The sequence below is a fragment of the Penicillium argentinense genome, assembly GCF_028826775.1.
Source record: "Penicillium argentinense strain IBT 30761 chromosome Unknown utg000009l_segment0_segment0, whole genome shotgun sequence".
In the NCBI taxonomy this organism is placed as follows: domain Eukaryota; kingdom Fungi; phylum Ascomycota; class Eurotiomycetes; order Eurotiales; family Aspergillaceae; genus Penicillium; species Penicillium argentinense.
Genome location: NW_026622668.1, coordinates 895,479 through 923,417, shown reverse-complemented (window position 1 = coordinate 923,417; position 27,939 = coordinate 895,479). Strand labels below are relative to the sequence as shown.

The following is a 27,939-nucleotide window of genomic DNA, read 5'->3' as shown; positions in this document are numbered from 1 at the left end:
AGCGTAAAATCACTGAATGACAGGCATCAAGTCTAGTCTAAGGGTATATAGATCTCCTCATAGCTTGGTCGTACCAACGGGCGGTTCCGATGGGGTCATAGAGTTGGTATCGAATCCCTCTTCCCCATTAAAATGCCTGTTTGGTAAAAGTCTAGCATCAGCATTGGTCATTGTCATGCATTAAACAGCAAAACACTTACCAGCCTCGTTCGGCACCACCACTCAAGAAACTGCAGTCGCCATTCGACACACAGTCCCATCCACCCCCAACACCTTTCCCATTTTCCCACTCAGGGACACCATTTGACCGGTATAGTTCCGTGCCATTGGCCAATATCCCTTCACCCTGCTTCAGCTCACCGCTTCCAGACGGGTTCCGTCGTCGGAAAGTGCTCAATCCCGCCGTGAATACGTAGAAGTCCTCGACAGAGCTGTCCTCAGGCATATTCCCGGTCAATGCCCGTCCCATGGCAATAAGAGGCGCGGCATGAGCGCAGATCAACAAGGACTTGCTGGTTCGCTCTTGCGGAGATTGGCCTGCTTCCAGCTCATTGATTTCGGCGTCCACATCGGCGATGATCCCCTCCAGGGCTGTGGCGACCCGATTGTGTAATTGGGCGATTGTCTCGCCTCTTGTAGATGGACGCAAAATAGGCGCGTACTTGCTCTCTGGGGTCGCATGCAGAAGAGTCGGGAAATACTTGCGCATCGTACTTGGTTCCGGGTGTGACGGGTGGTGAAACCAGGTCGTCGGGCCAAACCATTCGCTTATACAACGTCAGGTAGGTTTCGAAGTTGGTATAGGGAAATCTTACGCTAGTCCGTTCTCGAGTCTTACATCTAGGTCTGCCGTGGGTTCAATTTGACCGTGTGAAGAGACCTTGGCGCCAGTTCCATTTTCGGATTTAGTTTCCTGGTGTTTGCGCTTCAGTTCCTCGACTGAGGGCTGGATGGTCTGCAGACATCGGTAGAATGGGCTGGAATAGATCCGAAAAGGCTTGGGATGGAAATCTGGGCGAGCAATGTGTACCGCAAGCTCGTACGATTGGCGAACACCGTGTGAGGTTAGGGCAGGGTCGGCAGGGTTACCAGTTGGTGTTGGAAACTGCGGTTTGTAGGTGCCGGTGCGGTGATCAATCGTCCAGTTGAGACGATGCTGGACGGTGTTAGCAGATCATTGTCACGGACTCGTCTCAAACGCTTAAATTATCGTGTTTCAAGGTTAAGAGGTGACTCACACCGTGGCGAGTCAGGTATATCGTGTCCAGAGGCATTGTAGTTGAAAGATCAATTGCAACGGACTTTGCGGGGAAATAAGCCAGGGCAGAATGGAGGATAATTCGGGCGGTGAGGTTGGGCCTCGGTCCGATCACCAGCATTTGCTGTGCAGCCCGAGGGTACGGAATTGACAAGGGTTGAAAAAGAATTTAATTGAATGAAGCTGTGCTTTTATTTCGTTCATTCGGGTTGTTTTTTCTATCCGTTAGTTAAATCAATCAAATTGACCAAGCTCACAGCGTTGTCGGAGGCATCAATAGCCAAAGTTTGAGGGTAGATATCCTTAGTTCTTTGCAGCCAAGTCAGCTATGATGGCATACTATCGAGCAATTTGTCGGCATAGCTCATAGTTTACTTCCATTGAAACTTACTGCGTAGCTTTCGTTACCGATTCATTGACGAAAGCCTTTATTCACCCAATGCTCGCATGGTTTTACTCGTATGTGAGCCGAACCAATCAAGTTTTTTTTAGATTAATGTTTGAAAATGGGGTGGATATGGAGTTCAGATTGTATGTCCCATAGCACCGTACATATTATAATACTAAACTTGGCCTTCCAGTCTTGAGATTATACTAAATGTGCCACACAGCAGTGTTATCTGTCGGGCTACAAGAAGACCATTTGGTATTGCAGAACCTACCAAGGAGACAAAAAACGGTCCTGGATGGACGATCGAACGGTTGGGCGAATTGAACGCGGCCTCGATACCTAGCGATAGGCCGATAAGCCCAAGCCGAGATCCTACAAAAGAATACGTTGACTAGAATCGGTAGCATTGGATCGGAACCATGTACTCTGCAGCTGCAAGGGGTATATATCTCCGCTACTATTCATTACATTCCCAGGGCCCAGCCCAAGCATGAGAAAAACCAGTCAAAACTTAACTTTTCATTAATTTTTGAGTTGAAAATTTTTTAGAGGATTGACTCCATCTAGTAGAAGAAGCCGAGGAGCTTGCCAGCAACGTGCTTGCGGCGGGCCTCCTCGTGGTCCATAATACCAGCGGAGGTGGTCAGGACGACGAAACCGAACTGACGGGAGGGAAGGAGCTGGGTAGCCCACTTCTCGAGGTCACGGAGCTGGACGGGGTAGCGGGGGTTGATGACACCGCACTTGTTGAGGCGGCCGTTCAGCTGGATGACGATCTTGCCGGAGCGGTGGTCGTCAACCTCCTCGAACTCGCCAATGTAGCCTGGAAGAATAAGATGTCAGCATGTTGCGAAGATTTAAAAGTCGCCAAACACGGCATTGCCAAAAGCGCTTTCGGAAACATGTAAGATCTCCGCTGAAAAAAAATTCGATCTATCGGGTACTTAAAAGGCAGACGTCGTAGGTTGTCGAGACCGGCCGCCTAGTTATCAACCCGAATAATTCCTCCAATGGCAGACAAAACCAGGCGAAAAAAGGAGAAGAAAAAAGGAAAAATCTTTGAATGTATCGATAAGACGTACCGTGCTTCTGCATGACAGTGAGGAACTTGACGATGACCTTGGAGGAAGGACGGATCAGGACTTGGCGCTTGCCAGCCTTCTCGGCGTTGTTCATGGCGTTGAGGGCATCGTTGAGGACGGAAGTCTTGACCATTTTGGCGGTTGTAGAATCGAGATTCTCAAATCAGGGAGGTGGGATAAGAGGTATCTGTACGATTCGAAAGGGTTAAGTCAGCCACCAGTAGTCTTCGAGCGCAAAGAGTGCCCCTTCGCAGGAGTTCTTCAGCCCGTGCCGGGATGGGAGATGCGTATCATCATGACCTGCTGCAACTGCCTAGGCCAGTAAAGATCCCGCTATTACAGAAAAGCCAGAATGATTGCGTCTCCCAGACTAGCTGTGAGGCTGGTTCAGGGGAAGGGTATGCATACCTCGAGGATGAGTTGGTCCTTCGGTTTGGGCGTGTCGAGGATAAAAATCTGGCGGAGCTCGGCGAAGTTTGGGTAGTTGCTGGCTGTGCGGCTGGGGCACCTTAGGGTTCAGCGGGAAAGCCCTTATCAAGTTATGATCACGTGCTGATAGCCACACCCTCAGTGCAGTGTCGGTGCCTCAGGTGTCGATAATTCTAAATGGCGGCGTCGTCGAACTCCAGAGCCACAAAAAAAATAAATAAATAAAACAATAAAACATAATTACGCTTTTACATATACTATCATAAATAATTGCATGAATCATACAGTGGACAGGAGGGGGTGGATCTATACAAGGAGTGTCCGGTGAAACAGCACGGGCTGAAGGTTGAAGAATACGATGACATCCTTGGGAAGAGGTGAACGTCGAAATAGCTTTTTCATGACAGTGATTCTTTTCTCAGCGGGGGAGAGACATGATTCAGGGGATACATGATTGGGTGCAGTACATGAGTAAATTCCGGGGATTGGGGGGGGGGGGGGTTTACATGAGGTCTGGGGGCTACATGACTTTAATGCTATCGGGATGCGAAGGGGTCTTGTCTAATTAAAAACCAGGGTACGGGAAGGTGTTTAAAAAAGGGTTGTATCACAAAACAAAAGGAGAAAATAAGATAAAGAAAAAGGGCCATGAGGGGAAGGGGAGGGAGGGAGTTCATTTGAGTAAGTCATCAAAGGGGATGGGATAGCACGCAAAGGGGGAGAAGTGCTGGTGAAAGGGGGGGGGGAGTAGGTTGAACGGAGACCAAGAGCAAGGGAAGAAGGCTTGGGGTAAATCTCCGAACAGACAAGGGATTGGGAAGACAAGGCAGTTTGAGAAACCTGTCAGCAACAAGAAACGATGCCTCACGGTCAAAGTACCAATCTGATGCGAGGTTTCGAGCAAACCCGGAGTTTCCGAGGTTTCCAAGGAAGCGGTAACCCGTGGGTGCATGTACCACTTTCCAAAACCAACGCCTTCAAAATCATTACCGTAGAGAAAGAAAGGCGACGCACGGAATCTTTCTCAATAGGATGAAACTCTCGAAGACTCAGAACTAGGCCATGTTGATTTGGCGCTTGACCTGCTCCCGAGTCCAACGAGCAGTCTCGATGGTCCGCGGGCTAAAGGCGCGGGTGGTGCGAGTCTCACGAACCAGGGCGGTAACCCAGTCGTTGCGGAAATAGGCAGCAAGCTCGCCGTTGGGGAAGGCATCCGCAAGGTCACCGAGAACACCCATGGAGGAGCGCATCAGACCCTCACTGCGAGTGCTCTCCTGCGAAATGATGTGCAGGAGCTGGAAAATGGACTCGATGAAGGGCTGAAGTTGCGCGATCTGGGGCTTACCCTTGTAGGAAAGCAGGATACCACCCCAGGCATCCATAATACCCTCGCGCAGAGAGACAATGTAGTCGACCATGTCGAAGGGCAGGTCGGAGCTAGTGGTGACCGAAGAGGCCTGCTGGAGAACACCGCCGACGACGGTGAGGTAAGTATCAAAGTGAGTTCCAATAGCCTGAGCAATATCACCAAAAGTCTCGAGAATGGCGGGCTTGAGCTGGTTGGTAGAGGTCTGTAATGTGATTAATGAGTGGATGTCCTTCTTCGACCTATACTTGTATTGGCGCCGAACACTTACTCGCAAAATGCTAAGCAAAAGGTTCATGAATGTGTCGCAGAAAGGCTGAACCTTCTCGTTCAGAGCACGAGCAATGTCACTGACCAGGCCAATGGCCATGGAGCAGAGAGCAGGCTCCTCTTGGTTGCCAAGAGCGTTGTACAGGAAGGGGCTGAACTGCTCCATGTACTTGAGGAAGTCCTCCTCCAAGGCACTAGCGATAGCACCAACGGTGGCAAAAATGACATCGGGGACGCTAGACTTAGCACCCACGGTCTGCAGAACCTGCAGAAGGACCGTCATGATGCGGTCAGCCTGGGGCTTGATATCGGTCTCGAAGCGTTGGACGATGGCCAGGATGACACTGATCAAGCTAGTCTGCATCTCCTCAAGAAGCATGCGGTCCTCAACGCTGACAACCTGTTGCTGCATGGGAATGGTGTGCTCTAGGCGCTGAAGGATGACGTCGGAAAGGGTGGCAACCATGGGGAGGCTGTCATTGGCGGAGTTGAGCACGAAGGAGTTGAGAACCTCGTACCCAGCAGTGCGGAGCTGGTTATCAGCATCCTGTCTAGATTTGATAAGGATGCGATTAGGGATATACTTTATGGTATAACTTCCGATACGAAGTTTAAGGTCGAAATGGGTAAATACGTACCGCTCGGTCACAGTCAGGAGTGACTTGACACTCTCCTCGAAGTGCTTGGACAAGGGGTTGGTTTGGGAGCCTGCATCGCCAGCAAATCGATCGGCAACATTCATCAAAGCCCAACAGCAGGAACTGGCAATCTTGGGGCTACTAGCGAGGCCGTTGAAGAGGCAGGAAATAAGAGGCTGCAGGTGAACCTCGGGGTCGAGGACCTCAGGGCAGCAGTCACAAACGCGACCAAGAGCATAGGCAGTGGAGTCGCGAACCGAAACGGAAGCATCCTCCATCATGCCAAGAAGGACTGGCAGGGCCTGCTTGATAAGGGGTTCCAGAACGCGGGGCTCGGGACCCTCCATGATACCACCAAAGGCGGCGACGGCGGCATCGCGACGGCGCCAGTCTTCGTTACGAATGTTCTCCTCAACGAAGCCCACAACGGGTTGGATAACATCACCTTGTACGCACTGAGCGTAGAGCTGCAGGGCCTGGTAGGCGGCACGCGAGACGTTGTACTCGTCGTCACCAGCGTCCTCGTCCTGACGACACATGGCCTGCAGAAGGACAGGGACAACCTCGCGGGTGGCGACACGGGCAAAGCCGAAGAATGGACGAGGCTCGATACCTTCCTGAGCAGCTTCCGCGTTGTCGTCCTCGATAGCAATTTCCTCCTCGCAGACGGTGCACCAGAACTCGATGGCAAGCTTAGCGACTTCCTCCTCCTCGCTCTTCATGCCCATGATGCTAAGGCCAAACAGGGCCTTCTCCATGTAGAAGCGCATCTTTTCGTAGTAAGCGCCCATGATACGGTTCAGGCAGCCGAAAGCACCGCCCTGCACGCGAAGATCCTCGGCCTGAGTGGCCTCACAGACAACCTGCATGATGTAGTTGCGTTCGCCCTCGTTGTCCATGTTCGAACGCACAAAGTCAACGGCATCACTAAGGGCGTTGATGGCGGCGAATCGAACATCCATGTTCGCCTCCTCCCGGCGAGCACCCTGCACGACGGCAGTGAGGATAGCATTGGAGTGTTGGACCAGGCTGGCGCGGAGGTCGGAGTCTTGCGATTCGCAGATGTAACCAATGGTGGTCAGGGAAGACTGCTTGAGGGAGTCGGTTCCGCTGGCCACGTTCTGGACGAGAATGTTCATCAGATCTGGCCACTCATTGCGGGGCAGCTCGATAGCAGCAATCGAGACGATCAAAGTAGCGGCGGCATTTCCAGACTGGGAATTGGTAGAGTGCAAGGTCTTGAGGGCGAGCTCCTTGATCTGTGTCTTGGTCTCGGGAGTAATCTGTTGAACCCATCGCAGTTGTACCTCGCGCAGCTTAGCCTGGTCTCGGAAGGTGAAGGCGTTCTTCAAGGCGATACCGGCAGCGACACGAATGTGAGCGGGGCTCTCATCGTTGGCCAGTTCTTGACCCAGTGTGATAAGGTATGCGGCCTGCAAAAATCACGAAGTGGGTTAGCGGGCTGTTCGGAGCTCCAGGGGGGATCACCACATGTCTTGCGACAGGACATGAAGCCAAGGGAAAGGAGTGTAAGGAGGGATAACATACGAAGTCGACCTCAGCCGCGTGGGCGAGCTGTTGCTCGGCATTGGTACGCTCCGCAGCGTCTGCGGGAGAGAAAACACGGTCAGCGAGGGGTTCACGCACAGTCGGAAATCGAGGCTGGATGGGCACGAGCACGACCGAGAAGGTCGCACGTCCGGGTTAGAGAATGTCAAAGATGCAAACTTACCTGGCGCGAGAGTACTCTGCAGCACCTGACGAACATCCATGGTGGCTGCAAAGAAGGAACGCAGAGGATGGTGGTGATGTGGGGGTAAGGGACGAGGAGGGAAGGAAAAAAAGAAAGAGTGGCGAAAGAAGTCGTGGAAGCCCTCTCAGCCCGGTGGGATAGAAAGAGCAGATCCAGGCACGAATCAGAGACCACGGGGTGTGAAGGGTGTGGTGGCAGTTGAGAATCCCTGGAGTGGAAGGTGGGTGGGAAAGGACGGGGTGTTTTTGTGGATATGACGAGGCATGCAGTGGCCGCGAGGGCGTTGAGCAGTAGAGCCTTCGGGGCGCAACCGGCGGAGCAGAACGGGTGCGAAGAAATAGCGGAGGCTAACGCTGAGAAAAAAAAATGTTTTTTGAAAGGTGTTTGAAGCCGGACGCAGAATCCAAGGTAGATTTCGATGCCAGAAAGCAGCCGGGGGGGGTGAAGTTCAAACAGGGGCGCGGCGTGATTGGTCAGGAGGAAGGAGTCACGTTGTTTATGCCTGAGGCAGAGATGTCTAACTTTAGCAGGGATTCTTGCTGGGCGTCCTAAGTAAATTTTTTAGCTGTACATCTAAGATACCTGGAGCTAGCAAATTACAGAGGCCTGATAAATCAGCATTCGGATCTTCTACGACAACAAGCCAGCACATTATTCGTGCCGACGTGACGACGTCTAACGGGCCTGGTCCACCTCCTGTCTGCTTGTTTTGGTTTTCCTCGAAGAAGCACCTGCCAGCGAATGGCCCCAGCGACCGATCCTTTTAGCCCTGTCCACACACACTACACATTTCACAATTCCACACTTAAGGTGGAGCCCGTTCCTGGTGCCTGACTCGACCTGTCGGACTGCATGGAAGATCCTAGAATAGTGCGAGATAGTTCACGAAAATAGCAAGGGGCAAACCTAACTAGCAACTCTACACTGCTAGCGCGAGAACATGCAGTATACAGGCTCAATAGAATATGTATCAACTTCCATCAAGGACAACAACGCCATTATTCGTAAGAGCATTGTGCCGTGGTCAAAATTAAGCGCTGGACAGGTTTGATTCCAAATTCTTCCGTGGCGATTGTCCTATAAGTGGAGCCGGTTCTTGGTGCGTCAAAGACAAAAGGCCGAGATCTTTTCAGGGGTTCTTAACCCTAAGAATAGAATCGTACTTCTGTTGCTTATTGTAGAATGTGCATACTTACCTATATAAGTCGCCCGTCTCCTCGAGTTACTGTACGTATGTGATGTGACTGGAGCATCGGGCAAAAAGCAATCAAAAGAAGCTGAAAGAGAATAAAAAATAAATAGTCATAATGACTAAACTAACCATCCTAGTCGATCCCTAACGTCGCTAACACCAAAGAGAACAAAACTGCAGTGTGTTCTCATGTTTCCTGAACCCATGATCGATCGACATTCTCCTTATCTTCCTCGACCTGTTCGTCATCTTCCTTCTCAATAGCACCATCCAAGTCGAACACATCATATCGGCTCTTGTCTTCGTAGAGCACGCAGACTGGCCGGCGGCCCTTGCGTACATTGACATCCATCCAGATTGGGTTCGTCTGAGCACCAGCCGAATTGAATACATGTCGAACCGCGCCCGCCTTATTGAGAGAAGACAAATCAAATCGTGTGGTTGGGACATTCGGCCCGGGCGTGACCGGGTTAGAATCGCATTCGATGTAGTCGAGTAACAGAGTGGTCGGCTCTTCTTGTTCTTTGGGCTGTGATTGTACAGAAGTAGGTTGGAAGGGAAAATTGAGGAAGTATGATCGTTCTAGTCGTTGATTAGCATCCTGGGAATGGGGATTATTGCTCAACCAGCAATTAAGGGTATACTCACCAGTAGTTCTCCACAGCAAAGCAATGGTGTTGTCATTCACAAACCGGAGTTGGAGAATTTCGCCTTCTTCGAAAGAAACTGCCGCTACAGAGGTGCTTCTCGTAGAGCTGACCCCGTTGACAGAGTCCAGGACCGTGCGGTAGATGTAGAACGATGAATGTGAGCTGCGCGAACGACTCACAACGTAAATAGAACAAGGATTTCCTTGTTCGGCATCTTCATAGCAAACCTCCGCATCAAGTACTTCCTCCTCACAATCAGAGTGCAATACCAACGGGCAATGGTTCAAAATGCTTCTTCGCTGCGTCAGCGCGATCTCCTCAAACACCCTATCGAATTGTTTTCCAAGGCGCCTCGTCAAGTCGCTCATTTTCGGCGAGTCAACACTCGTCCCGTCCCCTCCCTGGTCTTGTGCTTGGCGCTGCTGATCAAGCAGGGACATGAATTGGTCATAGAACGAGCCGTCATGTCCATCTGGAAGCCATTTGTCTGTAGGGGGAGTTGGCTTTATGCTAGGTACACCCATAATGGGTAATTGGCGGATGAAATTGCGCAGGACACTTTTTTGAAGAGCCCCTTTGATGTACTTCGTCGTGAGAGGGAGGTTGAACTGATCTCGTTTCTCGGCGAGATCTTCCAGAGTTTGAGATAAGGGTTCGGCGTTGAGGATGGCAATCTCATGATAAAGCCACCTGGAGAAAGCAGCAAATTGGACCAGTTCGTCATTGGCGTGACCGAGGATACGTTGGGCGAGAACATGGAGACAAGACAGTGTCTCGGCGATGCCGTTCAGCTTTGGGGTATCCAGGCCAAGGACGTCGCTGAGTTTACTAAACTTCGAGAGACCGATCAGTCGACCGAGAAGGATTTGACTCCGCTCCAGGGCTGGAAGCAGACATTCGTGCGTCAGTCGACGAATCGTCTCGTAGCCCCCAGCAACTGCCTTTTCCCACCTCTTGTGTCCCTATTTGTTGCTGTCAGCGGGTGATAAATTCAGCGGGTGATAAATGCGCGCAAATATAAGGAAGACGCACCCTATCGCCAACAATGTCCACAAGGAACTCCCTCATCGGGGCAAAGCAGTGACCAAAAACAAGGAGATGATAGATAGCCGTGACAAAATCGCACTGGCAATGCTCCTCCAAGTCCATATTGACCGTCCGCAAAAATCGCGCCGGTAGTTCTTGGGCGGTTCTCCATTCCATCTCGATAGTGTGTTGGACTTGCCCGATATAGCGAAGCAAGTTCTGCAGTTGGGTCGTCTTCGACGCCAGTAGAGATAGATACCGTCCGGATTTCGTGATGAACCGCAAGTCTAAGGTCACGAGCTTCAACGGAGATGGTGACGGTGACTTCGATGGGTCTGGTGAAATTACCAAAGCATGCGTTGAGCTCAAGGGATGCGAGGCGTGACGAATAACGCTGCACGGCTCTGCTGGCTCGGTCGAAGCGCCAACAGGAATTGAGCCGATCTCGAAGCAGTCAAAGATACGCAGATGAATACTGCCGTTGTTGAACCCGGTGACCAGAACATCCACTGTGTCGCTGGTATCCTTCACGACAGAGTGGAAAATGGCGTCAATAGAGGCCCGCGAGCTGAATAGATCATTTCCCCGCGCCGATGTGGGAAGAACACTCAGCTTCGGTAGTGAGTTGTCAGCATCAAAGAGAGCCAGTTCTCGAGGCAAATTGGCTTTGAGAAGAGCCTTGGACGGTTTAACGCTGGGCGTTACGCATAACAGCTCCTCCAGAGTGACCTGACCACCCGACTCCTGTAGATGCTGTTGAGCGGCTTTGCTATCGGTGAAGTTCATGCCCCAGCCCAAGCAAGTTATCTTCGGCAATGTGTGCTCACTAGGAGAGAGATCTTCCGCGATATGCTTGTTATATGCTTGATAATGATGGACAGTCTTGCCGCTGTATGCACTGAGGACGCGAAGAGACGCATCTCCACAGGCGACTGCAAGAAGATGACCTGTGATTGACAGAATGAGAAAAGCCAAATAGGGGCATACTCAGCTCTCCCCCGAAAGAGGGAACCGGGCCATCGCATCGCGATGTTATTCAGGAGCTACTCACCGTTCGCCTTCCACGCCAACGTCCTCACTTCGCCCTTCTCATCCTCCAAGTCTAACCAGGCATCACCCGGAAATGACGTGTCGATCACACGCTGTCCATTTAGGCGGAACACGCGCAGTTCTTCATCTGTAGTCACCAAGGCGACCAGGTCCATCGAGGGACAGTACGCCAGGGTGGTGTGTTTGCATTTTTCCCCCAGTGATTTCTTCCCGACCAGTGTTAGCTGGGGTCCCTCGTCTGCCATATTGTGCAAGTGGTAGACGGGACCGATCAGCCCATTCTTGTCGTATTTTGTTCTTGCTGGATGGCGGCCTTCTTTCGTTGTTGTTGAAACGGGAGAGACGCGGCGGACACTCCCCAAGATTCTTGGCGCGTGTTTTTGTGCGCGGCTGCGACCACCGACTTGTGAAGCCGAAGGGTACTCTAGGGGGTAGCCACAACAAGGCAAATGCAATCTGGTAAAATGTTTCTAGGATATAGAGAATAACTTGTACAATGAATATTTCGTGTTCTTGTTTCGATTGCATTGATAATGCTACTATGTGATGTCTATGTAAATTGTACAGGCGACCAGGCGGCCAGCGTCTGGGCCGAATAACGAATGGCTATAAAAGTACTAACGGTGCCTTGGATATTAAAAAGGCTCACCGTCCATATCAGACTGGATCATGTTCTTTAGATAGCTCAGCTCATCCATGAGCTCTTGCATGGTCTTTTTGCCCTGGGACGAGCCATCCCGAGATCGAGAACGGACCCTTTCCAGAGCCTCACGATGTTTCTGGCTTTCCCTTTCCGGCAGAATGATTGGAGAGCCATCCGGGCTTCGACGCGATAAAGAAAGTGCTTCGAGTGATTCAAGGGCGCCAAAGAGGGCTGCGTGGCGCTTCGGGTTACTCTCCACCTCATCCATCTGATCGATTCCCAAGCCCGAGCCTTGTAGACCAGGTGACGCTAGGGAGACCGCGAATTCGGGTAGAGACGCCTTCCATGGCGGGATTTCCCCAGAGGCGGAGTTCGGCGAGGAGGGCTTAGAGTGTACAGTGAGATGAGGCGTGTTGGGGTCGGTGTTGGTCATGGCGTCGTTGGGCTGGGACAGTTCTGGTGTTTTCCAGTCGTCCACGGCCGGGGACTCGTTAATTTCATGATTGTTGAATGTCGAGGTAGAGATCATGGACTCGGGAGAATTATCCTCATTCTCAGTCTCGGTGTCGGTGCTCCATTCGGAGAAACGGCTGCGCTCGGGCATGAACCGAGAATGAAGGGAGTCGGCTCCTGTCGTCGTCGTCAAGCTGGAGAAGTGGCTGCGTTGTACCTCCGCGTCCATGACCCTGTCGTGATCGTCGATTTCGCGTACGGCTTCGTCCATGACAGAAGAAGGGGTGTTGGGAAGCGTGGGCAGTCTCTTTTCATTGACGTCCTTTCCAGTCGGGGTCGTCTGATCGCTTGAATTGCTCGCAACAAATTCAAGGGCATCCTTGAGCGCACGGGTTTCATCGACCGTTCCAAGATTATTACCAGCAGCCGCGCCTCTCGGAAGGCTAGGCTTCCGCTGTTGAGGGCGCGTATCCACCTTCAGCAAGTTTCGAGCCGGAACAGCATCGCCGCCCTTTGCCTTCTGCGCGCGTCGGCTCTGGATTGTCGAGGGCTGGGAAACAGTCGTTGAAACAGGGACCGCCCCAGTGTTGGCGCTGATATCAGGCACCTTGCGGCGTTCGCCAAGGGATCCATCCTGTCGGAGAACATCGTTTACCGTTTTGGATCTTGGCAGAGGCGATGGTTGTCTGTGGCCGTCGAACTCATTGGCGGGCCGGAATGCAGCCAGAAGGCCCCGGGATCGTGGTGGAGAGGCAGAGCGAGCGACTTTCGAGTGGTACCGGCCGGCGCTGCCCGGCTGCGACGCGCTTCTCTGCACCATGCTCGGGTTTGGTGAGGTGCTATTGGAGTGCACAGCTGGGGGCTGATTGCGCAGTACAGTGGCAGTTTGCACGCGAGTCGAATTCTGGGTTGGCTGGGGTGGCTTTCGTGGATTCATGAATTTGTCTTCGGGGTTCATAGTGCGATAGTCGGCCTTTTGCGAGCTGCCGCTCCCTGAGCGGCCATGGGATCGGCTATCGGGTAAAACGATGGGGACATTCAGTACATTGACGGGCTGCCCTGGTAGTAGGGGGCATTTGGTTGTGACGGGCTCATTTTCATTGATGGATTCAATATCGTCATCCAGCAAATACTGTTTTTGTATGTTAATTTTATATTCTTGTTGACAAGGCATACAACCATACTCACATAATACCAGTACGTGACACCCATCTTCAGACCACCCGTACGCCATTGCGACTTGTTACCAGACGACCCTCCAGGGCCGTCACCCATGATATCCGTGAAGGTATGACATCCTTTCCAGTGACCAGGACCCACACGCTTGTCCCTTTCCATCACATATTGCCTCGTGAAATTGTCCCAAGATCCCAGCAGCTTGACCGATCGGGTCTCGGGGTTGGTGTTCAGTAGGAAAGTCATAAGGGTAGTCGATATCATCGCAGAGCTGCGATCGCTGGGAAAAAAGAAGGAGCGCGATATGATGCAGAGATCAGATCGCAACAAATGCAACGCAAAACAATGCTATGCGGGGGAAAGAAAGATGATATGGAACAATCAAAGACCAAGCAGACCCAGTATAGTACAACGCAAATGCAATGCAGAGAATGAAAACTGAAACGAAGGATTGGCAGGCAGGAATGTTCGACGGAAGGAAAGGAAAGAAAAGCGAAGAAAAGGAAACAAATTGAGAATCGCAAGATGTGCTGCGAAAGAAGCAAAGCGTCCAGTCGAATATATAAAGGTGCAGTCTTTCACGACCAGCCTGTAACAATAATGTAAACAAAGCTGTAAACAAAGCTGTTTCTATTATTACCGCGGGGGCGGCACGCAAGCACGCAGGTACAGCGTGTTCCTGTTTCAGGAGGAGCGATTGACAGCTCTAAGAATCAACCGGACGTTCGAGGGGCGTTTCGGGCAGCGCCGCAGAGACAACAGCCATGGCCCAGCCCAGGAAGGCAGCCCAGACGGGAAGATGTGACGCGGATGCTTCAGGAAGCGCGGGGAATTGGCAATTTCCCCAGCACACTGCAGGCTGACCGACAGAGCCAATGGGCGCGGGCACAGGCGAAGCGCTGGGTGTCCCTGCGTCTAGGGTCCGGCGCTTCGACCGGGGGTGTTTGGGAGGTGTTGGGTGGTTGGTGTTTTGCGCTGTTCCCAGCTGGAACTAGCTGTCCGTGGCGGTCGGATTTGAGGTTTTGCGAGATGTAGTACTGCGCGAGGCAAGAGAGGAGGTGCGCGAGGACGTTCGGAGACGAGCAGAGCTTTTTCTGCGGTGATGGGATCGGCGCTGCGGGGATTTGGTGATGACTTCAACGCCGATCGCGGGAAAATGTTGGATGGCCGTGGGTGGAGCTGCAGCGCCGGTAGGCTGATCGGAGCAGGTTATGCCTGGAAGTACGTTCAGGGCAGGCAGAGATATTTTGGCGAGGCGGTGGTGCGTCTGCAATGTGGTGCCGACAGCGAGCTCATATCATATAGCTTCAGCGGTGTTTGCTTTGGTCTGGCAGGGGCGAAAGGGGCAGATTGCCATCTACAGACGCGTGGGTGCGTTCCGTGGTTCGTCGATCCCCACGCTGCAAGGTACAAACTGCCCAGTTGGCCGTTTCAGCTTCTCAGCCTGGCTGCAACTGCTAGTCGCTGTGGATCAGGAGATTTCCCGACGCCATCGGGCTGCGCAGTCTCCGCCGTAGAACCCACCACCCAACCAGCTCACTCGTCCAGTCTGCAGCGCAAGGGCGCGCCTTCAAAGTGGTTTTCCCTGGTGCTTTTCAAGTGCCGATCAGCAGCGTGATTGGCAGCCCACCCAGGTTCAGCCAAGCAGTGGTCCACTTGGGGCTGGCAATGGCGGCAGATGATACGTCGGATTCGGGGTCGCCCATCTGCCGGCGACCTTAAGGCAGTCCCGAAAACAGTCCATAGGGTATATTGAGGCGAGATGAGAGGGAAGGCAATGCTACCATACAAGGCTAGTGGATGACCGGTCCAAACGGTGTCGAGCTGAGTTGCGCTGGGCAACTCGGATAAGGCCAAACTCCAACGCCTGTGAAGTCTGTACAAGAGAGAACAGGCTTGGACTAGCAGCAGTAGTGCTGGGGCGGCTCCATTTTGTGATTTCGTATTCGCGAGATAAGATTTATTTGCAGCAAGACCGGTCCACCTACGCTCTCTACAATAATGTGCCCTTGCGAGTGTATATCTCACTACTCTAGAGAATTCAAGCACGCAATATGTGAATGGAGAGAGACGTGCATTGACGTGGATGGACAATCGACACTATATCACCTGATACGGGTAGAGATGACGTCATACTCGACTCTGAGCCCAGAAGTGATTTTCCGTAGCATACAATTGTAGGAAAGTGGTATACATCGGATCCTACGGTCAGCTCCGGAAGAGTCGGTGAGTCTTCGGCGCAGGGTCGCTCCCTTAGTGCTAGTATAATGTAATGCCTAATGTAATGCTGGACTAAGCAGGGAGGCCTGGGCGCAATGGCCAGCAGGCGCCCAAAATTGGACGAGGATCTACCAATGTCGCAAGTGGCGGTGCAGACATGAATTTTGAAATCCCGGAAATAATGAACCCAATTCGCATTCCCATCGCCCTGCTACCGAAGGATCTAAGCGCCAGAAAAAGTCGGAAAAGAAAAGAATAAAAACATCAAAGAAGCGAAACCATAACTGCGTCAACGCATATAGTAAACTGTCGGGGTCAGACCTGTCGTCGATCATACTTCTTGTTCACAGCCCCAAGCAAACACTTCAAGATCCCCTCCGCATCTAGAGATCGCCCTCTCTTTCCCTTCCATGGCACTGTATCCACGATATCCCGAAGATGCTCATCCTTGCACCACCGGCCCAGGTCATCATCCAGTTCCTGCAGGTACCGCTGCACTCTCTGATCATCACCGATCTGGAAGAACTGAATGCCGACTTGCCACGGCAGCGCATTACACCGCGAGTGATCCAATGCCTTGGCAACCCGCACAATGACACTCTCCGCATCATCCGTGAACTCGCCATCGGTAATGGTAATGATATTAATTGGCTTCACGGCCATCAAGGGGTCTCGTAGGGACCCGTCCGCGTTCCGGTTCGCCTGCATCCGCTCCACGCGCGCGAGGTACGGCGTCAGGATCTCGAGGAGTCGTTTCCCGACCGGGGTCGAACCGCGCGGGTGGACACTATTGAAGATTTCTTGGACGTCGGCGGCAGTAGTGATATTGCTATAGGCGCCGGTAGTGTGACTGGTCGCCGCACGGCGGTGGTTCAAGAAGTAGATGTCAACCCCATCTGCATCGTACTGGGTGCAAATGGGCGCAATGGCTGCTATGGCTTCCTCGGCTTCGTGCCAGCGGGGTCCCATCATACTAGAGCTATCATCCACGAGGAAGATCGTGTCGAAGTCCTTCAGGAATGCGTAACGGGAGTCAGCATCGCCGCTGGAGGTGTGTGTGACCGCGTTGGCTTTCCAGTCTGGCGAGTCGTAGCCCGGTGGATCCCAGGCTGTCCTTCTGGAAGGGCGGACCATGGTGAAGAGTTTGTTATCACAGAATCGCGTGCGAGAGGGACTGTTTCCCATTGTGGAGGGTTCCGGGCTGATACTGGTGTCTTGGGTGGGTTGGCGTGGGCTATTGCGTCGAATAAAAGGGAAGGAGGACCCGAGTGATGAGGGTATGGACTTTTCTGGGACAGGCATGTTGAGGAATTATGATTTCTTCTGCTGGGTGCTTGATTGCTGTGTCTTCCACAGTCTGGGTCGGATGAGTGTTTATGACAGTATTATGACAGGAGTACAATAGAGAGTTGATGGGAAGATTTGAGGGTCAGGGAGTTTTTGAATGGAAGACTTAAGTGTTGTAGTAAACAAAGAGAGCCGAATAAAGGGGAACAACTCGTTTTTTATACTTTGAGTTGATATGTTTTCATCTATCTTAACGCTTCGCATCTCCTTCGAGCCTCCAGGCATGGATCGCCCGAAGGAAGCAAGGCTTTCTCAGCGGCTGTTGGCGGCTTCACACAGGTCGGGCGACATCGACGAGCCCCATCGCCCTACGATGGCCCGGCCAGATCCATGGTAGTTTGCACTGCTGCGCGGGGTCGCAACCACAGGGCCGAACTAACCTTTCACGAGGCAGAAACCGTTTCAGGACTTTTTGATTTGTGACAGGCTCGTGTTCTACCACTCCCTTGTCCTTCGCAAAGACTAGAGTAAGGCATTATGCAGTCACTGCCCGCCCCGTAACTCAAGCGTTTCTTTCCCGACAGCTACTCCCAGGTATGATTCAGGGGCTCCGCTTTCTTATGAACAAGTCAGCAGGGATCCACGGGGTGCACCACTTGGCTGCTGCTTACCAGTGTTGCGACAGGGCTGAGTCCGCTCAGCCCCCCACGCGGCGAAGGCGCAGCACAGACGGACATGCAGCCGCGCGACATCGAGTCACTACGATAGTAAGATGATGAGCTGCAGGGCATTGGCTGGCAGAGGAAGGAAGGCGATTTCATCATTGGTTCAGAGAGAGAAAATTAATTTATTCGCTAACTAACTACATGGTACCGGTCACTCTGTGTCATCTTATCATTATCCATGTCGTCCCATGTTCAAATCCGAGCCGAGCGCCTTGTGCAATCCCAATGCTTCCCAACTGCGCCCCACGATCCGTATGGACCAGTCGATGCGTAGTTACAGAGTTAAATAAAATTTGCGTGAGGGGTGTTCCAGGCATTCCAGAAGGGTCAGAAATCAGCCTCGGAGGCAGGGGCCTGCTCATAGGGCAGATCCAGCAGGGACACCGGCTGTTCCCTTGCCGAGCTTGCTATGGAGGCATGCTGGATATAGGGCACGTCATCTTCGCTCGGCGCAAAATGGAACATGCCTGGATCCAAGGCGATGATGTCCATCAGGGCCAGTGCCTGATCGATGCCCATCGCGTTTCCAATCATCCTGAGGCACCCAATCACCCACCGTCGAAGCGAGGAGGTGGGATGCTCGACCACCCCGGCTAGAAACAGTGGCCAGAGCAACATAAGTCCTCCAAGATAACTCTCGGGGGGCGGGCAGTTGGGCGACATTTCTTTCTGGTGTGCCCCCAAAATGTAAGGCACACTTCGGCAGATGTCGACTGCCAGACGTCGAATAGTCGAGCGCAAAGTTTTGCAGTGAACACGAAACTCATCTGATGGTGGATGACCCGAGGCCTCTGTGATCTTCCACATGCGAGAGAGAATCAACTCGCTGACAATGATGCGGGCGCAGCGATACTGATCCCATGTGTTGCAGGCCCAAAAGTTGGGGTATACATGGTACTGTTCGTCAAAGCTATCAATTCCGCGACATCGTTCTTGGAAGAGGAAGTCGTATGGCGACTTCGTGCGAGTTTCATAAGTGAAACCAGGTGGAAGTGCGGCCAGCCACGCAGTCAACTCGGCTTCGATACCCGAGGCTATCGAGACGATTTCGTGGTTGTCGGTGAGAGTTTTATCTTGGATGTCTGCTCGAAGGTTGGATAGTTTTCCGATGATAATGATGAGACGATTGCTGTGAGCTTCTCCCTGCCGTAGATGCATGGCATATTTGGTGCATTCTAGTAATGATTCCGGGACTCGACAGTCTCGTTGTATGCAACTAATGATCTGCAGACGGACATCATGTTAGAACAGCGACGGAGACGGGTATATAAGAAGGATACGGACGATTTGATATCGCAGATGCAGAAAAAGACGAAGGCCAGCTTCTGTCTTTAGTTGATCGGTGCCTCGCAGGTCGAGTAAGGCCGTGGCACCGGTAATATGATTTGTCCATAGTGCAATATCTTTCGGGGCCCGCGATGTGACAACCTACAAAGGCAAAAAGGGTTAGAGCTGAAAACCATTGGAGAAGATCTGCGTCGAGACTTACTTCATATATGGCGAGCAGCACGACAGCCCCCAAAGCTTGGTTGGTTTTGGCTTCCTCCACGTCCGCTAGGGCCGTGTTGAGGAGGTTTAAAGCATTGACATACTCCTTCCTCGCCACGTCCCGAAACGCAGTGATCCTTCTCACGCGGCAAAGCATTGCCGACGCCACGGCAGTCATACTAGCCCGCATCGCCTGGGAACCCACTGTCCCACCAGCCTGTGCCAAGAATTTGGTGACGAAATCACTCATCCAGAAGCTACCGGGAATAGCATTGGACTGCAGCAAGAAGCTGATAGCTTCCTCTTGCGTAGGCGCCGTGGGCTGCTGCACTTCCATCGGAATCTGCCAGGACTGTTGTATGAGAGTTCCATACAGTGGATCCGCATTGAAATCGAATAGGGCGCTAGTGTAGAGGTCTGCGGGAAGCTCAGGCTCAGAAGAGGTGTTCCCATCTGGGGAAGCAGTGCGAGGCGATCGACCCGGCGACCGTTTTTGTCTAGGCGCTGAAGAACTCGATGCACTGGAGCCCGCCACGGCTTTCTTGACCACTGATTTACTCTCGTCGCGAAACATCAGGGATAGCTGATCCCTGTAGCCGGGGCAGTCCCGCTTGGCCCGCACGCATTGCGAACAGGACGGCCGGGCTTGGTCGCAACGGATCTTCCTGGACCGGCAGTGGCCGCATCCTTTGCTCGGTTTGCCGCAGTACACCATGGTCGTTGCGACGCTGTCTGGCCGATATGTAAGGCTGAAGAGAGGGGGTGGTCATGTATTAAGGCGTCGGTAGAGGCCGACTGCACTGCCTCCGCCTGGCCGAACGGGCCCGTTGGGGTTAGGCTGCCATGATACCTTGATGCATCTACGTACAGATCGGGGGCTTTCCGACTGGAAAAAAAAGCAGGATGAGGCTCTGCAGCCAGTTATACTACTCCCTACTCTATCCCTACTTCAGTATTCGATATATCTATCCCCTCAAAGATTCTTTTTGTACTACAACTCCCAACACTTTGCGATCGACGCCCCGCTTATGTCATTCTCCTACACCCAATTAGGTATCTGGTCATGGAATTGCGCTAGTCTCACTCTGGATACCTCTGCGATGCACTGGGTTCGCTGATTGGCTGCAGCCACCAAAGCTTGGCTATGCAGATTTCTAGAATTCGACAATCTGCTTTCCTAGTTGGGCTCACCTCGAAAGATGTTAAATTTTCCTCCACACAGCCACGGATGGCTGTTATCAAAAGCAGTATGCAGGATGTCCCAAGAGACTATATAGCGAAGGGCGAAGATCACAACATAGTCTTTCAATTCATTCAATCCAATACATTGCATCTTTCCGACTGGACACTTTTCTATCCTCTCCAAAACTTCAACAAAATTGTAATATGCTCGACTTCCTGCAAAGAGAAGAACAGACACAACTCCGATCATGACCGTCACCTATCGCCATGGACTTTCGATCCTCGAACTGATCATCTACCTCCCTTCTTTCTTTGTCACTTGCTTTTTGACATACCGCCATGGCCTGCGCCGAAATAGCGGCTTCTTCTTTCTGGCAACATTCACCTTATCTCGCATTGTGGGAGCATGCTGCGATCTTGTCGCCATCGACCATTATACATTGGGCCTGTATATCGCCGCCGCGGTCTGCATGGCGATTGGACTGTCTCCTCTGATGCTTGCTCTATCCGGCCTCCTTTCTCGAGCGTAAGTCATCCCAACTCCACCTCTCAATTTTCCGGCCTAACCCCGCAAGTAGAAATCTATCCATCCAAAGAAAAACAGGCCAGGCCCCTCTCAACCAACTCATCTTTATCTTTTTCCGCCTCCTCACACTGGTCGCCATGGTCCTCAGTATCGTCGGGATCACAGCCAACATGAGCGCCGAGGGCCTCGCACACCCCGACATCAAAGTCAAGGTCGGCATGACCCTTTATCTTGTCGCAGCCGGAGTGTTGTGCCTGTTGCTCGCTTTCTTGGGCATGCACCAAGTATCTATGCAGCGCGGAGAAAAGCGAACAATTCTCGCAGTGGCTATCTCCACACCATTCCTGCTGGTCCGACTGATCTACGCTACACTAATTTGGTTCCTGCACGACTCTTCTTTCAGTATGATTGGTGGAAATGTAACCATCCAGCTGGTCATGTCTGTTTTGGAGGAATTTGCTATTGTGATTACTTGTATTGGCGTTGGGATTACCCTGCGGGTGGTCAGTAAGGAGAGCCGGGCGACGCAGGAGACTCATTTGGACGTGTACTCGCCCCAGCACAAGTCTTGAGTATTCATTAGAAACTTTCTGGATTTTATAGAGCGTTTGTTGCATATGCTTTCTTTTATTAGCGATGCTTTTCAAATTGTTCAAATACCTTACTATTACTACCAACTTTTTGTGTAACTATTCTAAAGATTACTTTCATCGTACCTCTCTTGCCTCAGACAACACTGATATTATGAGACATCTGATAGTATTTCAGACTGATATTCCGACTAGATGAGTAGAAAGGCAGATTCCTGCTCAGTGGACAGTCGTTGAGCTTGAGGTCGTTCCATTCACCTTGGGTCGCGAGGCACCAGTGTACAGAGTAGGTGAGTAGGCAGATAATCACTTGGGTGATTAGCTAGACGACTAGGTAGATTATCAGTGTTAGATGTCAGATCTATTAAGATATATGAGTATCCTATCAGCCGCTGTGGTCACATTTTATTGTTAGCTGAGACTGGGGTTGTAAGATGCATGTTAGTAATGACGTCTACGACAGCGGACTTTCTACGACTACTGTTTAGTTAATACAAACGCCCCAGGTTAGCAGATTCAGTCGTCGCTGACTTACCTTGGATACCAGAAAGCCATATGCGCGCCTTGCCTTGGCAGTCTTTTCATTCGCCAATTGCTTGCCCCAAACCATCAAAAGCAGGACAGAAGCAAGCAAGAAACAAGAGCAGGAACAACAGGCAAGGAAAGGAGATCCCAAAAGAAGAATAAATAACGGAAACCCAAGAGAAGCCCAAGTAGAAAACCAGGAGAAGTACCAAGGAGGAAACAAGACAGGCCAAGAAGCCAAACAAGAAGAGAGGACTTCATGATGGATCACCACCGCCATCGCGACCACGACCACGACCACGAAAACCAAGCCAGCAGAGCTGCTGCAGCCCGGCTGCTTACCCGGTCTGCCTCCAGCCAAGCCTGGCCTTGAGCCTGACCCGAATTCCCTTCGAGGGAATATGTGGGTACGGCGTTCTCTTAACACCGGTCTGGATCACGGCCCCCTCCCAGTAAGGGCGGTACATGCGGATCAAGCTCGGGGCCCAATCCGCACGAATTGCCTCGGGAGGCCACAGAGCATCGGGGCGGAGGGGCTTCCTCTTGATGGGCTTACCCGAGATCCGCAGGAACTGGCTGTATACCAGTGTGGGTGTTCTGGGGGAGGCAAACTCGGCCTCGCACTCGTCCTCTTCGATGATAATCGAGAGGCACACAATCTCTCTGCGTGCCTCGTTGGACGTGGGACGAGGGCCCTCGAGGGCCAGAGGTCGACTGGGAATGACGATTGGGAGCTCATCTCCCAGGGACGGAAGAATCACGGTGACTTTGGACGGGATCATGTTGTCCACGCCCTTGGGCAGCTCAACTTTCTCAAAAAGTTGGCTGGGTCGGCGACGGAGGGGAGGCGTCGCCAGACACTCGGAGGAGGTTTCAAGGCGCGTCTTTTCGAAGACCAGGCCTTGACGACGACGGAGGGAAGGAGTCGCCGGAGGGGTAGGAGGGAGAGAAGGAGGGGGAAAAGAAGCGCAGCCACAGTCAGGCAGCTCGATCTTATCCATATTGATGGGACTCAAAGAGGGCACAACGGGGAAATTCGGCGAGGCCACGAAAGGAGGACTCGAAGAGGTCACAACAGGAGCACAACGACGGGAGGTAGTAGGCATGGAGCCCCGAAGGGTCTTCCAGCCACGAGCGAAGAACTTCGAAAAGCGTCCCATTATGGTTTGAACGACGGGATAGGTAGCGATAGAAAGAGGTAAAAGGGTTGGAGGAAGAGGGAAGAATAGCAGATGGGTGCAGTATTCATACTGTTGCAGCCGGCGTACCGTGACAGTGAGTGCTCGTCCAGAACGCGTGCGAATGGCTCACAGTACGCCGCGGCAGTGAATTCTCACAACTCGACCCATCCCAAGCAGCAAAGGCCCAATACAACATTCACTATCTAACCCACCAGGCCCCGAGTGATTCCACGGGCAGCCACATGATACTCTACACTACGGTAGTCTAATGAAGTTATAATGAACGGTGTAGCAGATGATAGTGAGCACCATACGGTGGTAAAGTGAGTTATCCGGTGACATCCCAAGAGGAGAAGAGCGGCAGAATACGCCAAGTATTTCGATACACTCTGAACTAAAGATACCAACACTTGCGAATTGGCTGCGGCTTGGCCCTTCCCTGGCTGCTACTATCCACCGAGTGCGATTCTTGAACATCTATCACGCAAAGGCAGAAGCTCCCAAGCAAAACGAGACGCAGTGATCTACAGCATACAGATGGTCCGGGGGAACCATCTCATGGAACTGTTGAATCTAAGTTACGAGTGGGATTCCCGTCAAGGCTGCGGGTTGATCCGAGCAACACCACCACCAGCAGAGTACCCTAGCCAGCGCAAATTGAACTAACGATAGATTGATTCCTCGAAATACATTTAGCTCATTCTCAGATGGGCCACTTGCCATTACGCCCTTTTCTGCGGAGAGTCTACATTGGCCTGGAGCCCTCGCTTTCGTTTTCCAGTAGTGCGTCCACCGGACGAAGTTTCCACCTGCCTCATATATTCGCCACCGCTACTGTCGTCGTGCCATTCGCTGACCTCCCATTCTATTGACGTCGATTGATCATCACTCACACCTTTGCCTCGTCGAGCCCTCATCAGGCGTCCCAGACGACTACCTTCGACCATCTCTTCAAACCAAGGAATGCCGCCTAGCATACCCTCCCGGGTGCCGTGTCGGAAGTTCCGTGAAAGGTCCCCCGAACCACCGAAGGAGGGTACAACAACCGATGAGATGCCAGGTGGGGCAACAGCCGAGCCAGAAACTTCGTCTTGAATGTCGTCTTTGCCTTCGTTCTCGTCTTCATCATCAGACTCATCGTCGTCGAGGTCCGCGGGGAGAAGGTCGAGATCTTCGAGAAGCCGCTGGTCCTCTCCAAATAGACTACCAATCGCCACAGACATAAACTCCGCCTCGCCTCGGGGCTCTTCGGTCCAAAAGCTCAGCGGGGTTCCGCAGAAACCGCAAAACACACGCCGAGTTTGCGGTGCATGGGCCGGTGAAAAAGCACGACGGATCGAAGAATGTGTTTCGTCTGGGAAGAAAGATTCGGTGTGTGAAGAATACCAGTCAAGGGGCACGCGCAGCCATGCAGTGAGTGGGGTACCGTGGAATCGGCCTGGCGTTCATGGTAAGTACTTGCAGGACAAGGCGAGGGTCGCGGAATTATATACTTACGATTGTCTCGGCTGCTATCGAAGTAGACTTCGGCATGGTCGGTCACATCGTCAGGAATTGTAATCCTGTACTGGTTTCGACCGCAGGAGCATGATCCATGCAGTGGCTCGTGGGCCATGGTGGTATGGTTGTACGGGCAGCTGTTGGACCGGATGTGATTGACAGCTTGCGAGTCCAAGGCTCTGGGACTGGCCAGCACGGCGCGGGCTGGTTCGAAAAGCGATGGGTTGACGGATAAGACTGGATCGAGATAACTTCCCAATGGTCATCACCCCCATTTGAGAGGGAAAAGAAGAGAAAAAATAGCAAAGCAGGTGTGTGGCCGGTGGAGCCTCTCTATGACGTTTAAAGAGTGCCAAGGCCCTCCCAAGTTCTCCGCATGGCCTTATCAAATCGGCCCTATCGGTTCCCTTCCTAAACCTCGGGACCCTCCAACTCCGAACCCTCCCTCATACAACTGCGCATTCGCTTTGGGATCAACGTCAACTGCGTGTCCCGGGGTACTCTAAACTCTCCTTGTGCTATCGGTGTCTCCATTCTGTCCTTTGCGTCTTCCTTTGCTTGTCGCCCACCCGACTCCAGCTTCCAACATGAACCCCGACGGCGACGACGACCGCTCGTCTTCCACCCCGACCGCCGCGTCCAAATCAGTTTCCGGCCAGGAAAAAGAGAAGCCCCGTTTGACCGACCAGGAGAAGAAGAATAATCACATCGCCTCCGAGCAGAAGCGTCGTGCCGCGATCCGTGAGGGTTTCGACCGTCTGACTGAGCTGGTGCCTGGCTTGGAGGGGCAGGGCCGCAGCGAAAGCATTGTGCTGCAGAAGACCGTCGACTTCATCCACCTGAAGCTGCAGGAGCGTCACAACCTTATCGCCGAAATTGAGAACAAAGGTGGACGAGTTGATGATTCCTTCCGGCCCTCATAGGACGGCGCTCTTTTGCTGTGACTCTTCCACCACCCCCTCTTCGTCTCCTGGTGGTCATGTCTTGAGTCGATCCTGTGGAATGTGGTGTTCAGGATGTGTTGAGGGCCTGGCGACCACCTCTCTGACACGACAATGAATCATGCATCTCACGCAAGCCCATAAGAGTCTCTTCCGCTTCTTTGCAATTCTCGCACCGGTGAAACAATCTACGGCCGCTTTATTCGCCATAATTGATCTTCGTCATGCCACCCATGTCTGTTCGATCTACGAAACCCCGCAAATCCAACCAGCCCCCGCGGCCGCTGGCCGGTCCCGCGTGTCATATTCCGTTACCTGTTCATTGTGGGGGGTGTTTTTTCTTTCCTTTATCACATGTCTTATTTGTACATTTTCCAAATCTGTGTCGTCGAACTGTTCACCATACTGTACTTAACTTTGGCCGTGGCGGCGGCCGGGGCGTTTTAATGGTCGGCAATTTACAACACAATGGCTTCTCGCACACAATGCAACCTGTCTTTTTGGCAATCTGGAAATCCGGTGGACCTGGAGATCTCAGGGGGAGGCATTTTACTTGCCCTCTTCAACCGAGGACCGTCTGGGGAAATCACGTGTAGCCATCCGATTGGAGATCCAGACGACTACCTCGGCTCTCTTAGCCCCAAATGTACCAAAGCCGTTGAGACGATCGGAAACTCGGGGCTGCTGATTTGCTTTCAAGATTTGGGGCTGCAGAGGTACCCATATTCGGGCTACTCGATTGGTTCAGACAGTAGTACTCTAGGTTCGTGGCCGACGCTTCAATTGTACAGCACGAAGCGATCCTCGGTTACATGGGCGACCTTATTCTTGGGCCACTACCGAAAAGGACGAGGGTTTCGAATTTGTTCTTCTTTTTCATGTATTGATTGGGCTAGATGCAAGTAGTCAAGAATCTGTTTCTATACCGGTGGGGCATTCGTATCTCTCAGATCGATCGAATCAGGAGTATCGTGATCGAGCTGGTCTAGATCGCCTAGTCCAGTTAGTCAAGTTGTCGAATGTACGTCACCCTCAAGCTTACCTGGAGCATCAAAAGCAATTCGCAATAAACCCCCAATCTAAAACTGAATAGATTGCTAAAGATCAAATAAATCCAAATTGATCAATCGCAAAATGCAGACTCGTATAACAGCTACGCGCATCCACCAATGAAGAAATGAGTCGGTGGGGAACTGCGGCCGCCCATCCGCGTCACATCAAACCCACTTGAAACAACCAACCTTTGCTCCGAATCCTCAGACAAGAGCCCCCAACAGACTCAAATAATAGCCAAAATGTCCGACACAAAGGATCCCCTCCTCGCCCAAAACAATGAGCCCAACGATCCCCCGCCAGCCTACGACGCTCAATCAAAGCACGGCCGCGGGGCACCGCTCCCCCGCCCACCACCTCTCGCCCTCCCAGTGCTCAACGACCTCCGCTCCAGAAGGGTAATTCTGGCCTCACAATCGCCGCGCCGAAGACAAATTGTTTCCTTCCTGGGCCTTCCAAACATCGAAATCATCCCCTCCAACGCAGAAGAGAACCTCCCGAAAGAACTCGGCGCGTTCGAATACGTCCTCGCCACAGCAACTAAAAAGGCCCAGGCAGTGTACTCCCAAGAAGTGGATAATGAGGAAAAGGGCGAGCCGGCTCTCATTCTCGCGGCCGACACCGTCGTCGTCGATACGGTCAAGGGCACCATCCTCGAGAAACCCCGTTCAGAAGCCCATCATGTCTCCATGCTGCGGGCGCTGCGCGATGCGCGCGATCACAAGGTCTACACGGCTCTGGTAGCCATGGCCCCGTTGGCAAGTGCACGGCAGCCTGGGTATGCGATCGAGACGCATGTCGAAGAGACCGCTGTGCGATTTGACCCGGACTTGTCGGATGATTTGATTCTAGCTTATGTGCGGACACGCGAGGGCGCGGATAAGGCCGGTGGGTATGGATTACAGGGCTTAGGGTCGATTCTTGTGGAGAAGGTGGATGGTTCTTACGATAATGTCATTGGAATGCCGCTTAAGGCGACGTTGGGGATCATTGAGGCTGTTATGAAGAAGGCCGATGACGAAGATCGGTTGGAGGGGGATCCACTTCTTGAGGTGGATGAGGATGAGCTGGAGTAAGCTGTTGGAAGTCAGAATTTATCTTACTAGTTACACTGCGCTGCGCTGAGCTATACGTCTGTTTCTCTGGATAGATCAATATACCTTGGTTTACGGGATAGACACGAGATAATGGAAACTGCTGGTACAGATTGTGATATTTCCCTTGGGAAATTAGATATTTGGCACCGAGACAAGCTCAGGCAGAGACAAATGAGAAAAACTGAGCGACATATACATAGGCGAAACGCCTGAACCAGAGACTAAAGAAACACAAACACCCTTTTCA

General features: G+C 52.3%; 12 protein-coding genes across 12 annotated transcripts; 4 read left to right on the top strand and 8 right to left on the bottom strand.

Annotated features, from left to right (window-relative positions):
* Positions 1-57: 57 nt before the first annotated feature.
* N7532_007944 (uncharacterized protein) lies at positions 58-1,274 on the bottom strand (the record flags this gene model as incomplete). Its single annotated transcript, XM_056620436.1, has 4 exons — positions 58-136; positions 201-767; positions 816-1,156; positions 1,239-1,274. 4 exons carry the CDS (start codon positions 1,272-1,274, stop codon positions 58-60), a joined length of 1,023 nt encoding a protein of 340 aa, XP_056471242.1.
* Positions 1,275-2,204: 930 nt separating this feature from the next.
* N7532_007943 (40S ribosomal protein uS8) lies at positions 2,205-2,897 on the bottom strand. The gene is made up of 2 exons (XM_056620435.1): positions 2,732-2,897; positions 2,205-2,472 (listed from the first exon to the last, which is right to left on the bottom strand). Exons 1-2 carry the CDS (start codon positions 2,862-2,864, stop codon positions 2,213-2,215), a joined length of 393 nt encoding a protein of 130 aa, XP_056471241.1. The 5' UTR covers positions 2,865-2,897; the 3' UTR covers positions 2,205-2,212.
* A 1,318-nt stretch (positions 2,898-4,215) lies between these two features.
* On the bottom strand, positions 4,216-7,206 carry N7532_007942 (karyopherin beta; the record flags this gene model as incomplete). The annotated part of the gene is made up of 4 exons (XM_056620434.1): positions 4,216-4,731; positions 4,798-6,867; positions 6,983-7,041; positions 7,167-7,206. The coding sequence occupies 4 exons, from the start codon at positions 7,204-7,206 to the stop codon at positions 4,216-4,218; spliced, it is 2,685 nt and encodes an 894-aa protein (XP_056471240.1).
* A 1,360-nt stretch (positions 7,207-8,566) lies between these two features.
* On the bottom strand, positions 8,567-11,350 carry N7532_007941 (uncharacterized protein; the record flags this gene model as incomplete). The annotated part of the gene is made up of 3 exons (XM_056620433.1): positions 8,567-9,991; positions 10,062-11,002; positions 11,107-11,350. The coding sequence occupies 3 exons, from the start codon at positions 11,348-11,350 to the stop codon at positions 8,567-8,569; spliced, it is 2,610 nt and encodes an 869-aa protein (XP_056471239.1).
* A 390-nt stretch (positions 11,351-11,740) lies between these two features.
* Positions 11,741-13,623, bottom strand: N7532_007940 (uncharacterized protein; the record flags this gene model as incomplete). Its single annotated transcript, XM_056620432.1, has 2 exons — positions 11,741-13,333; positions 13,390-13,623. 2 exons carry the CDS (start codon positions 13,621-13,623, stop codon positions 11,741-11,743), a joined length of 1,827 nt encoding a protein of 608 aa, XP_056471238.1.
* Positions 13,624-15,912: 2,289 nt separating this feature from the next.
* Positions 15,913-16,782, bottom strand: N7532_007939 (uncharacterized protein; the record flags this gene model as incomplete). The annotated part of the gene is made up of 1 exon (XM_056620431.1): positions 15,913-16,782. The coding sequence occupies one exon, from the start codon at positions 16,780-16,782 to the stop codon at positions 15,913-15,915; it is 870 nt and encodes a 289-aa protein (XP_056471237.1).
* A 1,154-nt stretch (positions 16,783-17,936) lies between these two features.
* On the bottom strand, positions 17,937-19,812 carry N7532_007938 (Zn(II)2Cys6 transcription factor; the record flags this gene model as incomplete). Its single annotated transcript, XM_056620430.1, has 3 exons — positions 17,937-18,833; positions 18,894-19,037; positions 19,099-19,812. The coding sequence occupies 3 exons, from the start codon at positions 19,810-19,812 to the stop codon at positions 17,937-17,939; spliced, it is 1,755 nt and encodes a 584-aa protein (XP_056471236.1).
* A 715-nt stretch (positions 19,813-20,527) lies between these two features.
* On the top strand, positions 20,528-21,377 carry N7532_007937 (uncharacterized protein; the record flags this gene model as incomplete). Its single annotated transcript, XM_056620429.1, has 2 exons — positions 20,528-20,805; positions 20,858-21,377. 2 exons carry the CDS (start codon positions 20,528-20,530, stop codon positions 21,375-21,377), a joined length of 798 nt encoding a protein of 265 aa, XP_056471235.1.
* Positions 21,378-22,321: 944 nt separating this feature from the next.
* N7532_007936 (uncharacterized protein) lies at positions 22,322-23,090 on the top strand (the record flags this gene model as incomplete). The annotated part of the gene is made up of 2 exons (XM_056620428.1): positions 22,322-22,856; positions 22,939-23,090. The coding sequence occupies 2 exons, from the start codon at positions 22,322-22,324 to the stop codon at positions 23,088-23,090; spliced, it is 687 nt and encodes a 228-aa protein (XP_056471234.1).
* A 733-nt stretch (positions 23,091-23,823) lies between these two features.
* On the bottom strand, positions 23,824-24,716 carry N7532_007935 (uncharacterized protein; the record flags this gene model as incomplete). Its single annotated transcript, XM_056620427.1, has 2 exons — positions 23,824-24,539; positions 24,599-24,716. The coding sequence occupies 2 exons, from the start codon at positions 24,714-24,716 to the stop codon at positions 23,824-23,826; spliced, it is 834 nt and encodes a 277-aa protein (XP_056471233.1).
* Positions 24,717-25,188: 472 nt separating this feature from the next.
* Positions 25,189-25,524, top strand: N7532_007934 (uncharacterized protein; the record flags this gene model as incomplete). The annotated part of the gene is made up of 1 exon (XM_056620426.1): positions 25,189-25,524. One exon carries the CDS (start codon positions 25,189-25,191, stop codon positions 25,522-25,524), a length of 336 nt encoding a protein of 111 aa, XP_056471232.1.
* A 1,313-nt stretch (positions 25,525-26,837) lies between these two features.
* On the top strand, positions 26,838-27,671 carry N7532_007933 (nucleotide diphosphatase; the record flags this gene model as incomplete). The annotated part of the gene is made up of 1 exon (XM_056620425.1): positions 26,838-27,671. One exon carries the CDS (start codon positions 26,838-26,840, stop codon positions 27,669-27,671), a length of 834 nt encoding a protein of 277 aa, XP_056471231.1.
* Between the last annotated feature and the right edge of the window lie 268 nt (positions 27,672-27,939).

Excerpts from the sequence above, each read along its gene's own strand:
- N7532_007943 (XM_056620435.1), bottom strand. The coding sequence starts at position 2,864 with ATGGTCAAGACTTCCGTCCTCAACGATGCCCTCAACGCCATGAACAAC. Across the intron at positions 2,473-2,731 it reads CACTGTCATGCAGAAGCACG|GCTACATTGGCGAGTTCGAG; the intron begins GTACGTCTTATC and ends TTATTCTTCCAG.